Here is a 12,192-nt window from a genome sequence, read left to right on the forward strand (position 1 = left end):
TTGTATTCGTGAATCACAGAGCAGGGGGAGTGTGGGCAGGGTCAAAGACCCAGGACAGCTCAGCCCTGCACTCCTATGGGCAGGATTTACTTCTCCTTCAGGAAGGTACAAGCTTTGGGGATGGATCCCTGCATGGCTGAGCCTCTGTGAGGCCCTGGCAGCACCACAATCCCCTGGTGTGGGTGAGGCTGTCAGTGCTGCGGTGAGCTGGGCCATGGGCAGGTGCCACAGTCCTGTTCCTGTGCAGAGTCCCCAGCATGGGGACTCCTGGATGTGCCTGGAGTTCTCTGCCATGCCAGAGACAGACTGGGTGTTCTGCACTGGGTACCCTCCCCAAGGAAGGGTGCAGGAGTGAGCCAGGGCAGCACAGGACCCTCTTATCTGCAGAGGCATCTCCTGGGGATCAGCCATTTCACTGGGGTTGTTGCAGGCACAGAGCCATGTAGTGACCTACACAGCTTCACAGCTTCATCCCCCACAGCCCCACAGCAGGACTTGGGGGGGTCTCCCAGAGTGGGCAGCATGGCAAGGTCTCTGTCCCAGAGCATGCCTTTGGCTGGGTGCTGGGGTACACTGAGGTGCCCTCTCCAGGAGCCTGCACACTCTGGGTTCAGAGCCCGGGAAGCAGAGCAGGAGCATTCCCTCCTGCCAAGAGCCAGATAGGACAAGGAGCTGGCCAGGAGCACTCATCCAGCACAGCCCCTCATCCAGACCCCACTCAGCCAGCACATCCCTTCACCCAGTGCAGCCCCTCATCCAGCCTCCATCATCCAGCACAGCCTCTTATCCAGCACAGCTCCCCTCACCCAGCACAGCCCCTCACCCATCACAGCCCCTCACCCAAACCCCTCAGCACAGCCCCTCACCCAGCACAGCCCCTCACCCAGCACAGCCCCTCATGCACAGCCCCTCATGCACAGCCCCTCATCCAGTGCAGCCCCTCACCCAGCACAGCCCCTCATGCACAGCCCCTCACACAGCACAGCCCCTCATCCAGCACAGCCCCTCACACAGCGCAGCCCTTCATGCACAGCCCCTCACTCAGCACAGCCCCTCACACAGCGCAACCCTTCATGCACAGCCCCTCACCATGCACAGCCCCTCATGCACAGCCCCTCACCCAGCACAGCCCCCCTCACTCAGCACAGCCCCCCTCACTCAGCACAGCCCCTCACCCAGCACAGCCCCTCACTCAGCACAGCCCCTCACCCAGCACAGCCCCTCATGCACAGCCCCTCACCCAGCACAGCCTCCTCGCTGGCTCTGACCTAGAAAGCGGCACCGCCGCAGGCCCCATCTCGCGGTGCTGCTAATGCACCGGGCAGGAGCGGCTGCTGCAGATGGGGCCGGCAGCCCCACTCCGGGCCTCGGGGCAGCGTCCCCCGCACCGCGCCGGCGCACGGCCCGGCTTGTAGGGCAGTAGGTCAGAGACGGCTCAGAGGACGTGGTGACACATCCCTGTCCCTGTCCCTGTCCCTGTGGGACACACAGATGTGTGGGATGTGCCCCGGCATGCCCGTGGCTCGGCGGGGAAGCAGGCTGGAAGGAGCGAGGGCTGAGGTAGGTGAGACACGACTGGGGCAAGGGGATTGCCTGCAAGGTATCGCGGTGGATTCAGCTGGGTGGAGGTTGGGGTGAGCCCAGCCAAGGAGGCTGTGGGGGACTTTAGGCCCAGCTCAGAGAGGGAGTGGGATGGTCAAGTCTGAGCAGGGATTGGCTGGGGACACCCGAGACACCAGCAGCATTCCTGTGCTAGCCAAATGTACCAGCATCCTGGCTCCCTGCCCAGCTGTGCCTGCATCCATCGGCATAACACTTGCCACTCCTCTCTACCTGCTGCTGGTTTCAGGATTTAGAAAGCTCTTGCTTTGGCCCCCTGCGTGGCAGCACATATCTTTTGTTCCCAATATCACTATATCCTCCTTGTGCACTGCATCAGGGCAGGGACCTGGCACAGGGAGCACCCACCAGGATGCTCCCTGTGAAGGGAGTATGTGACTGAAGGGATGGAAGGGGTGCTGTTGCTCTCCTGCCCTGTCCTGCCTGTCCTTGGGGCCCTAGGCAGGGCATGTGCAGAGATAGCACCCGGTCTTGGGCTGTTTCTGTAACAGTGAAACATATTTACTCCCTTCCTTGGTCAGCTCTGGTTCCTATGCCACTATTCAGTGGCCACTGTTCCCTGCCCTGAGGCCAGTTCCAGGAAGGGTGTGGTGCCACCTGTAATGCTTTCCCACTCATCCAGGCTGGGGTTGTTTCCTGAACATTGGAGGTCACCCCACCAAGGTCTCTCCACTGGGAACTTCCCCAGGGACATCTCTGTCTGCACAGCCACAGCATGGGTGCCTTTGTGTGCAGACCTGCATGTGAACCAGGCAGTGGTGAGGAGAATGGAGCAGGCCTGATGTGGTGTGTCCTGAGTAGTGGCTCAGCACCGTCCCTGGGTGTTTCCTATGGCCAGTTGGGTCACAGTGGGAGTGAGTGGGATGCTGCAGTGCAGTCAGGAGCTCATGGGGTACAGAAGCAGCTAGCGGGGCTGGCTGCTGAGTCAGCACCTTCTGCTGCGGTGGCTGCAGGAGCAGTGATGATGCTCTGTGTGTGCTGCAGTGCTGTGGTGTGGAGGTGTAGCTCTGCAGCCAGTCCCCGGGGCTCTGCATGTCCCTTGGGGCTTCCAGAGCACTGGGGGAATGTTTGTGTGACCCTGGGATTGCTGTGATTTCAGGATGTCCTTTTGCATCTCGTTTGTTGGAGGCAGAAAGGGAGGCAGCATTGCATCCCACTGCAGCAGTGGCAGCATCTGCACCCTCATGAGCTGGGTACTGCCCTGACTCTGCTTGTGGGCATGAAATGGAGCTGAGGCAGCAGCTTTTGGAATTGGGAGTGCAGGGCATGCTGCTAGCCCACAGCACACCCCGGGCACCGTCCCAGGTCACTGTGATGGTGCTGCTGGCAGCCAAGCACTGCAGAGCCTGTGGTCCCCTCCAGCAGGGCTGGGGGCTGCCAGCAGCATCCTCCCGGGAGGGACGCTCTGGAGCTGACACCCGCTGCGCTCTGGCTGGCCTGGCTCCGGCTTCCTCGCAGCTCCTCGGGCTCGGCACAGCCTGTAGGCGGGAGCAGATGTTTGGCTCAGCTCCCCAGGAGCAGCAGGGGAGTGGCCGCCCTCCTCCTGCCCCGAGCAGGACTGGTGCTGGAGCCTGCTCCCTTCCCTCAAACGCCCCTTGCTCCGCTTTGGCTAGTCCAGGATGACCCCATGTCCTGTCCCAGTGAGCCCATGAAGTCATTCCTCATCAGGGACATCCCATGGGGCATGGCTGTGGCCCTGCACGTGGCCTGGCGTGTGTGTGGGACCCTGGCTGGCCAGGGAGCAATGTTGTATAAATATTTGCTGGGCTGTGCTGTGTGCTGGGCTTGGCGAGTTCCTCCCGCCAGCTGGGTACAGGGGACGCTCCTGGAAAGGGGCCCCAGGGCCCCACTGAGCATCAGCACCTTCCTGTGCACTGCTTTCTAGCAATTCCATCCTTTGGGGTTTGGGTTGAGGCACCCAGTGCTGATCCCTGGCCCCTGGGGATGTGACAGCAGCTGCATGAGGCATGTTTTGGGAAGGGAATCCTGGGGCTGTGAGGCTTGGGGGTACAGGGCACCTGGGGGTCAGTGACACCCAAGATGCAGGAAGCTGCTGGCCCCTGTGGCTTGTTGATGAGGCTGGATACGGACACAGGGCAGAGCCAAATGCAGGGTTGGACCTCACACACCCATGTGCCCTGGGGAAAGCTGCTGGGGAGAATCTGACCTAAACCTACCTGCCTCTCTGCATGCCACCTGGGGACCTCAAGACCTGGCTTTACCATGTGCCACCCTGCTGCCTGGAGGAGCCTGGCTACTCTGGACTGAGGTGTCCGAGGTCACCAGCTCGTCCAGACAACAGGAAAAATAGGAATTTCACAACCGAGCTGAGTCACTCTGCTCCCCACCCCAGCACTGCCCTGGGACTCTCTGAGCATTGCACGTGGCCTCTGCAGCCCCGGGTGCCGCCATGGCCCGGGTGAGGCTCCACATGTCACCGAAACTGCCAGTGGAGATCCCCGCACCGGGACACAGTTCCTCCAGGGTTTCCACCACTTGAGGGGGAGCAGAGGGGTGACCAGAGGTGAGCTCTCAGCCAGGAGTATGGTTGGGGTCCATGGCTGATGTCACTGCAGCAGGCAGTGAGTGCTGGCTACCCCCCCATGGCCTCAGCCTCGCTGCCGCAGGGAAATCAGACCCCACTGTTACTGAGGTTGATGGTGCAGGGCTGGGGTGGAGGCACAGCCTGGCCATGGGTCCCCCCTTGCAGGGACCACACTCAAGGGTCCTGTGGCAGAGTCCTCTGCACCCCTCAGGGTTCTGGGGGACCAGAGACCAGAGGCAGTGCTGCCTGGAGAATGGGGTCCTGAATCAATTGCGGGATGTGATGTTGATCCTCTTCTGCTGGGGAAGCTCAGGCACGTCAGATCCCCCTTCCCTACCTCAGTTTCCCCATCTGCCGGATCTCTGCAGACTCCTGTTCCTCTGAGTGCAGCTTCAGAGAAAGGTGACAGATCGTAGTACTCAAAATCCAAGCAGGAGACACCTAGGGTCAAGGTAGCCTGACTCTCTGTAGGAGCTGGAGTTCTCTGAGGGGGTACCTGGGGGTCTGGGGGGCATCCTGGAGGGTACAGAGGGGTTTACAGGGCTGTGGGGATCAGGGAAGTCAGGGAGTGTTGTTACACTCTGGTTCCTGGTGTGGATGTGAGGGAGATGCAGAGCCCCGCCCTGCCCACATCCATGGGGAACTCCCAACCCCCTCAACGGGATTTATGAAGCTAATTGTTTTTTCTGCCCCATTAAGTGGAGGAGAGGGGGAGGGTGTGAAGAGCCCCTGCTGTGCCTGTGCCTTCCTCACTGCTCCTATCTCAAGTCACAGCATGCGCTGGGGATGGGAGCACCAGTGCCACAGAGCCCCCTCAATGCCAGTGATCTGCTGATGTGGGGTGTGAGACCCCCTCAGTGCAAACCCTGCATTTCCTCCCCTGCCACAGGAGGAAGGGGCCGGGGCAGACCAGGGCTTGCTTCCATGCAGGGTGGGCTTCAGGATGGCAGTGGGGAGCTGGCTGGACCAGCCTGGCAGGGACATGAGCGTCCGGAGCCCTGGCTGGTGCCAGTGGGTCTGGGTGCTACATGGTCAGGTATCTGTGCTGGTATGAGGTAGGTGAAGCAAGGAGAGTTCAAAACCATCCAGCTCCAACAGCAGCCTGTGCTGAGAAATGTGCTGGGGGTATTCCTCTGTACGGGCTCAGTGCCTGTGCTGGTGCCCAAGGGTCTGCTGTGACCAGCAGCAATTCTCTGCCATTATCTCACAGCAGGCCCGTGGCTCTGGCTGGGTCAAAGCTGCCTTTCTGAGGGGCTGTGCCAGGCTGGCTCCCCTGCCACCTGGGATGCCCAGATTTGCCCAGAAGCTGCTCTGAGCACTGCCTGAGCCGGCCGTGGCGGGGCTGAGGCAGGCAGCCAAGAGAAGAGGAGGGAAGGGACAGCATCCGGCATGGTGCCAGGCCGGAGGGACCCGAGGGATGCGGTGCTGGACGGGCTGTGCCGCCGCACCCATTGGCGCACGCGGCTGTGGGGCCGTAACCGCAGCTCGGGCTGGCTGCACCACCAGCCCCGGCCATGAGCTCCTGCCAGGGCTTGCTGGGTGTGGGCACGAGCTGATCAGTGGGGACAGGGATGGTCAGGTACCCCTGTCCGACCATGCCATGCTGGGACAAGCCCTGTGTGGTGAGTGATGGGACAGTGGGGAAGGAGCCAAGAGGCGTCGCCGTTGCTTCAAGGAAGGAATTACTTATTTCCCAGCCTGCAGGGTCTGGTCTGTCTTGCCAAGGCTGCAGTTAACTCTCTCTGCCCTACGTGGCTGGGCTGGCAAAATTGTCCCTGGTGTTACCATCCCGGTGAGGACCCTACCCTGCAGCATGGCTCTTGATGTGATGGAAGAGAGAGAGAAAAGAGGGACAAAAGTTGGGGTTTTGGTCAATGAAAGGCAGAGGAGGGCAGGCATGGATGTCCTTTCTGGGGATGAGCACTGAGGTTGCTGGGAGCAGTGGGTTGCACCCCACAGTGGGACCCACATCGAGGAGGTGGTTCCTTTGGGGACAGAGAACAGGGCAGTTTGGGGGGCACAGGTTCCAGGTCCAGTGCTGAGGAATGCCCTCTGGTATCACACAGCGGGCTGGACTGGGGATCACTGGTGCTGTGTTTGGGGATGTGAATCGTGGTTTGGGGGCTCTGCGGGCATTTGAGGGGACGCTGGGGGACACCAGGGACAGGGGTCGGGGCCGTGGGCTGCGGGGCAGAATGCGGAGGCATGGTGGCGGAGCTGAGGCGGGCGAGGCTTGGAGCCGAGACCCCGGTCCCGTCCCGGCGGGGACGGGGAGGGGCCGATGGACGGCGGAGGGGGTCCTGTGCCGCTGTCGCTTTAAGGCGCGGGCAGCGGGGCGGTCCCGCCGCCCCCCGCCCCTCTCGGCCGCCCGGCGGGGCCGCGCCGCGCCGCGGGCAGCACGATGCTGCGGGCGGGGAGGCCGCGCCGCGCCCCGCGCCTCGCCAGCAGGTACGGCACGGGCAGGGAGCGGGCACCGCGGCGGGCGGGGGCGCGGCCGGAGCTCGGCCCCGGCAGACAAAGCCCCGCGCCCCGGGGCCGCTCCGCGGGCGGTGCTTTGTCTCGGCCGCGCTGGGGGGGGGGGGGGGGGGGGTGAAAGGGGGGGTCGGGGCAGCGCGGCCGCGCCCGGCACCGCGGCATCGGGGCATCGGGGCGGCTCCCGCTGCCTTCCCATCCTCCGCCCTGGCACCCCCATCCTCCGCCCCGGCCCGCGCCCCGCACCTGCAGTACGGCCGGGCCTGTCCTCCGCGGGGCTCCCGGGGCTCTGGTGCCTCCGCACGCCGAGTCTGACCCCGGGACTGCCGAGCGCGGGGCTCCGAGTCGGGGTGCGGCCGGGGCGGGGCGGAGCATCCCCGCGCACCGCGCCGCGGTCCCACTCCATCCTCCGCTCCCTGCCGGTGCAGCCGCCTCCCCGCGGCGGGCTGGGGCCGGGGTGCTCGTCCCCGAGGCCGTGCGGGTCCATCCCGCCCTCAGCGGGTCCCGTCCGCCCGCCGGCGCCGCGGAGCGCGGCAGGACGGTCGCGCTGCCCTTGAGCATCCCCGTTCCTGGGATCTGCCGCGGGGCTGCTGGCGGGTAGGTTCGGTGCAGGATCGTCTGCAGGAGCTGGGAATGGCTCTGGATAAGATGGAGGGGATGGAGCACAAAGCAGAGGGTCAGTTTTGCCCCGGAGTGACAGTCTGACATGGCTGCCCCTTGTTTGAGGGTTCTGGGGGCCAGTCGAGGTGCCAGGGCTCAGCCATACTCCGGGAGTTTGTACATGCTGCGGGGCCAGTGGTGCTGTCGTTGAGGCTTTCCTTGCTGTGCCGCATATGGCATACACGTACCAGCTAGGGGGATCCCTCAATGCACAAGCTGTGTGCCCCATAAGAGAGTCAGGGACACCCTCACAGTGTGCAGCTGGCTCCCCAGCCTCATGCCATGGTTTTAGTGATTTTGGGATGTGACCTTGCTTGTTGTCTTTTCTTGGCACAGGGTTGTCGAGGAGGATTTGGAGTCACCTCCTGCCTTGGCCTAACCTCCGACCCTCTGCCCCTTTCTCAGTGGCTCTCTGGATGCCCAGGGCAGTGGGGGTGTTGCATGCATGGCTGGGAGAGTGTTTGGGGTTTCCCTGCCTGGCCCCAAAAAGCCAGACTGAGACACCCAGCACCACATGTGGCCTCAGCCGTGTTGCCATAGGACACAGTCCTCTGAAGCCTGGCCTCACTCCTGGCACTGCCCACTGCCAGGTGATGCCAGGCTGGGAGATCCTGGGGTGATGATTTCCATCCCAGTGGGAACTCACCCTAGGCATAGGGCTGGTGGTAAGACATGGCTTGGAGCTGAAGAGCTCAGCAGCATATCCTGAGTGCATGATCCTATTGAAATCCGTTCCTGGGCAGCAGCACCTGCTGGCTCTGTCCCAGAAGCTGCTGTGGGGGCACAGGGGGCTGTGTCCATCCTGGCTTTGGCCAGTCTCTGATGAACTCCTCCCCTATGGAAAGAGCAGGACACGCAGTGCAGGTCTTACGGTGTTGGAGCTGCCTCTGTTGGTGGCTGTTGCTTTTGCTCTGCCACTGCTATTGGAGGTCTGCTGTTTGCTGGGCTTCACTTGCACCTCTGTGGCCCTGATGCAATAAACAGACATCTCTTGCAGAGACTAGGGCTGGCTGCAGCTCCCAGCTGCACTCCTACACCACAGCTTGTCACAGAATCATGGCATGGTGTGCGTTGGAAGGGACCTTAAAACTCATCTTGTGCCACTCCCTGTCATGGCCAGGGGCACCTTTCAGTAGGTCAGGTTTCTCCAAGCCCCATCCAACCTGACCTTGAACATTTCATTGATGGGGCAGTCACAGCTTTTCTGTGCAGCCTGTTTCAGTGTTGTCTCCCCCAGCCCCTCACAGGCCCTGGGAGGCTGCGAGGCTTCACTGACCTACTCAGCTGCTGACCTGAAAGGTGCTGTGTTCATCCTGCTGGAAGGTGCTCCGTGCCTGCCTGTGCCAGATCGACATGGGCACAGCCCAGTGCTGTGGAACCCGCTGTGCCCTTGGGGCACCCAGGCAGCTGCTGCCCCAGTGTGATGCTGACTGATGGCCCTGCAGATGGGCTTCTGCACACTTGGCTGAGCCCCAGCGTGGAGCAGCCACCTTGGCACAGCAGCAGATCCCAGACTTGCTGCCTCTGGCTGCTGGGGGCTGGAGAGGGGCAGTAGGGCACAGTGGGTGGGGACCACCCCAGGGAGGATGGATGCTACAGAGTGGTTGGTTTGTTTATTCCAGCAGTCCTGTCCTTTCTGACAATCCCAACCTGCCTCCAGGGTCAGAGCAGGTTGCTGGGGGCTTGTTGCCAGCTGTGGATGTCCCTCCATCCCTGCCAAAGCTCCACAGAGCCTTAATGGGGAGAAGCAGGGTCACTGAGGCTTGTGTGCCACAGGAACACGAGCCAATTCCACGGCTGGACTGGAGCCAGCCATGGGCCCTGCATGCCATGTCCTTGCCATGGGCACTACCAGGAGCCCCTGGAACAGGGAGATCCTGCCAGTGGTGGGACCCATTGGGTGAGCAGGGGTCTGATGCTGTCTCTCCCTCACAGCTGGGATGAGAGCAGCTCCATCAGCAGCGGCCTCAGCGATGCCTCCGACAACCTCAGCTCCGAGGAGTTCAATGCCAGCTCCTCGCTCAACTCCCTGCCCTCCACTCCCACCGCCTCGCGCAGGAACTCGGCCATAGCGGTAGGTGCCAGTGGCACCCAGCCCCTTTCCAGCACCTATCCCAGCCTTCCTGCCACACCTTGGTGGGACAGAGGGCATGGAGGGTGCCAGTGTGAGGAAACAAGGATGGCACAGGGTGTCTGCTGCATCCTTCTCCCAGCTGGCTGATGTTCTCTGGGGATGGGTTTGGGGTGGGTGCCAGGAGTGCCCCTGACTCTGCTCTACCCCCAGCTGCGCACGGACTCGGAGAAGCGCTCACTGGCAGAGAGCGGCCTGAGCTGGTACGGTGAGGGTGACGAGAAGGCACCCAAGAAGCTGGACTACGACAGCAGCAGCCTCAAGATGGAGCATGGCTCCTCCAAGTGGCGGCGGGAGCCCTCAGAGGGTGGAGAGGAGGGGTCCAAGGGTGGTGAGCTGAAGAAGCCTGTCAGCCTGGGCACCCCAGGCTCCCTCAAGAAGGGCAAGACTCCTCCAGTGGCTGTGACCTCCCCCATCACTCATATGGCCCAGAGCACCCTCAAAGTGGCAGGTAAAAACCAGTTTGGGCAGGGTCCAGCTCCTTTAATGGAAAGAATGTTGGGTGCTGTCTTTGTGTGCCTTCCCCAACCATGTGGGCTATGGGATGGCCTATGGCCATGCTCAGACCTGGGAGCTGGGTGTGGGCTGGAAGGGGAGGCAGGGCTGTGTTGTGGGCTGCACGCACGCTGGGGGTCTGGGCCTGCCCCATGGTCTCATGTCCGCACACCAGGCTGGGGAACCGTTGAGTGCACCAAGGGTCTAGCATGTCCCTTCTCTGTCACATCCCTGCAAGTCTGGTGTTCATTTCCTGTCTGGGCTTGTTCACTTCCAAATGTCCCCAAAGCCTCCAGGGACACTAACCTGTCCTTTCTTGCCACCAGGCAAGCCAGAGACCAAAGCCACCGACAAGAGCAAGCTGTCAGTGAAGAACACGGGCCTGCAGCGCTCCTCCTCCGATGCCGGCCGTGACCGCACCGCTGACGCCAAGAAGCCGCCATCAGGGCTCGCACGCCCCTCATCCTCCAGCTCCTTTGGCTACAAGAAACCAGCTCCTGCCACTGGCACGGCCACTGTCATGCAGGCTGGGGGCTCAGCCACTCTTGGCAAGATCCAGAAGAGCTCTGGCATCCCTGTTAAGCCAGTCAGTGGGAGGAAGACAAGCCTCGATGTCTCCAACGCACCTGAGCCTGGGTTCCTGGCACCAGGGGCTCGCTCCAACATCCAGTACCGCAGCCTGCCCCGGCCGGCCAAGTCCAGCTCCATGAGTGTGACCGGGGGCCGCAGCGCAGCCCGGCCGGTCAGCAGCAGCATTGACCCCAGCCTGCTGAGCACCAAGCCGGGTGGCATCTCGGTGTCGCGGCTCAAGGAGCCATCCAAGGTTGGCACTGGCCGTGGCACACCGGCCCCTGTGAACCAGACAGACCGTGAGAAGGAGAAGGCCAAGGCCAAGGCAGTGGCACTTGACTCTGAGTGCAGCACCCTGAAGAGTGCCAGCTCACCTGAGAGCACTCCAAAAGCCCAGGCCAACCTCCCGCCAGCAGCCAAGGTGGCTGAGCTGCCCCCTACACCTCTCAGGTATGGTCCTTCTACCTCCAAGGGCAGCAGGTGCCTGGCATGGCTCTGTCCAGCATCAGTACCTGAGTCTCACCTGTTTCCTTACCCATTTTCCCCCTCCAGAGCAGCTGCCAAGACCTACGTGAAGCCTCCCTCGCTGGCCAACTTGGACAAGGTCAACTCCAACAGCTTGGACTTGCCCTCCTCCAGCGAGCTGCACACCCCACACACTGCCAAGCTCCAGGATCTGCATCCAGCTGGTGGGCACCTTGCGCCCTGCTTCAGCCCCAGCCCTGCCCCCATCCTCAACATCAACTCGGCGAGCTTCTCCCAGGGCCTGGAGCTCATGGGTGGCTTCAGTGTCCCCAAAGAGGGCAGGATGTACCCCAAGCTCTCTGGCCTTCACCGCAGCATGGAATCCCTGCAGATGCCCATGAGCCTGCCCAGTGCCTTTTCAGGGGGCAGCACCACCACCACCGCCCCTGCTGCTGCACCCCCTGCCAACGCAGAGGAGGAAGAGGAAGAGGAAGAGGCAGGAGAGCTGGGCTGGAGTGGGAGCCCCCGGCTCTCACATCTGGACAGGTATGGCTGGAAGGAGGTTGGTGGGCTGCTGCAGCACCTTCATGGGCACACATTGCTCCCTGCTGTTCCGCCATGTCCTTTGCCTGCTTCAGAGTCTCTTCCTGCTACATTTCTAGGGAAAAGCTCCCTGTTTCTACAATTCAATCCCCACGGTTCCTTCCCTAGTCTGTGCAGGGTTGTCACTGATCTTTCCTTCCCTTCCAGTGCCAACCGCGACAGGAACACGCTGCCCAAGAAGGGGTTGAGGTAAAAGAGCCCAAATGACTTTGTGTGGTGCTGTGGTGGGAAGGGGGGGCTTTCCAGGCCAGTGCCCCTGAGCCAGGGAAGCTGGGCTGAGTGCAGCGGGCGGGAGCTGGACGGTGCTGGTCGATCTTACCATGCCTGTCTGCGGCTCCCCAGGTACCAGCTCCACTCCCAGGAGGAGGCCAAGGAGCGGCGCCACTCCCACGCGGTCAGCGGCCTGCCCGAGTCGGACGAGCAGCAGGAGCTGCCCTCGCCCCCCGCCCTCCCCATGGCACTGGTCGGGAAGGGCCCGCTCACCAGCATTGGTCAGTGCCCTCGCTGCCAGCCCCTTCCCTCCTGCTCCCTGTGTGATGTGCTGGTGCTCCCCTGGGCGCTGCTTGTCTCCTTGACACCACCAACACCAGCACCTGGTGCTTTGGGTGCTGGACTGGGACCAGGGATGTCC

At 62.5% G+C, this 12,192-nt stretch overlaps 1 protein-coding gene across 4 annotated transcripts in view; it reads left to right on the forward strand.

The window, feature by feature from the left end:
* NAV1 (neuron navigator 1) overlaps nt 1–12,192 on the forward strand; it is a 74,536-nt gene that overhangs the window by 49,732 nt on the left and 12,612 nt on the right. For 3 of the 4 annotated variants that reach the window (XM_077190708.1, XM_077190706.1, XM_077190707.1), the window contains exons 7-12: nt 9,233–9,371; nt 9,582–9,879; nt 10,250–10,943; nt 11,046–11,504; nt 11,709–11,750; nt 11,904–12,052. In XM_077190708.1, coding sequence (XP_077046823.1) covers nt 9,233–9,371; nt 9,582–9,879; nt 10,250–10,943; nt 11,046–11,504; nt 11,709–11,750; nt 11,904–12,052 — 1,781 coding nt within the window. Of the gene's footprint in view, nt 1–6,491; nt 6,614–9,232; nt 9,372–9,581; nt 9,880–10,249; nt 10,944–11,045; nt 11,505–11,708; nt 11,751–11,903; nt 12,053–12,192 lie in introns of those variants that run through there. The other variant, XM_077190709.1, reaches the window with a different exon arrangement.

The sequence above is a fragment of the Agelaius phoeniceus genome, chromosome 25, assembly GCF_051311805.1.
Source record: "Agelaius phoeniceus isolate bAgePho1 chromosome 25, bAgePho1.hap1, whole genome shotgun sequence".
In the NCBI taxonomy this organism is placed as follows: domain Eukaryota; kingdom Metazoa; phylum Chordata; class Aves; order Passeriformes; family Icteridae; genus Agelaius; species Agelaius phoeniceus.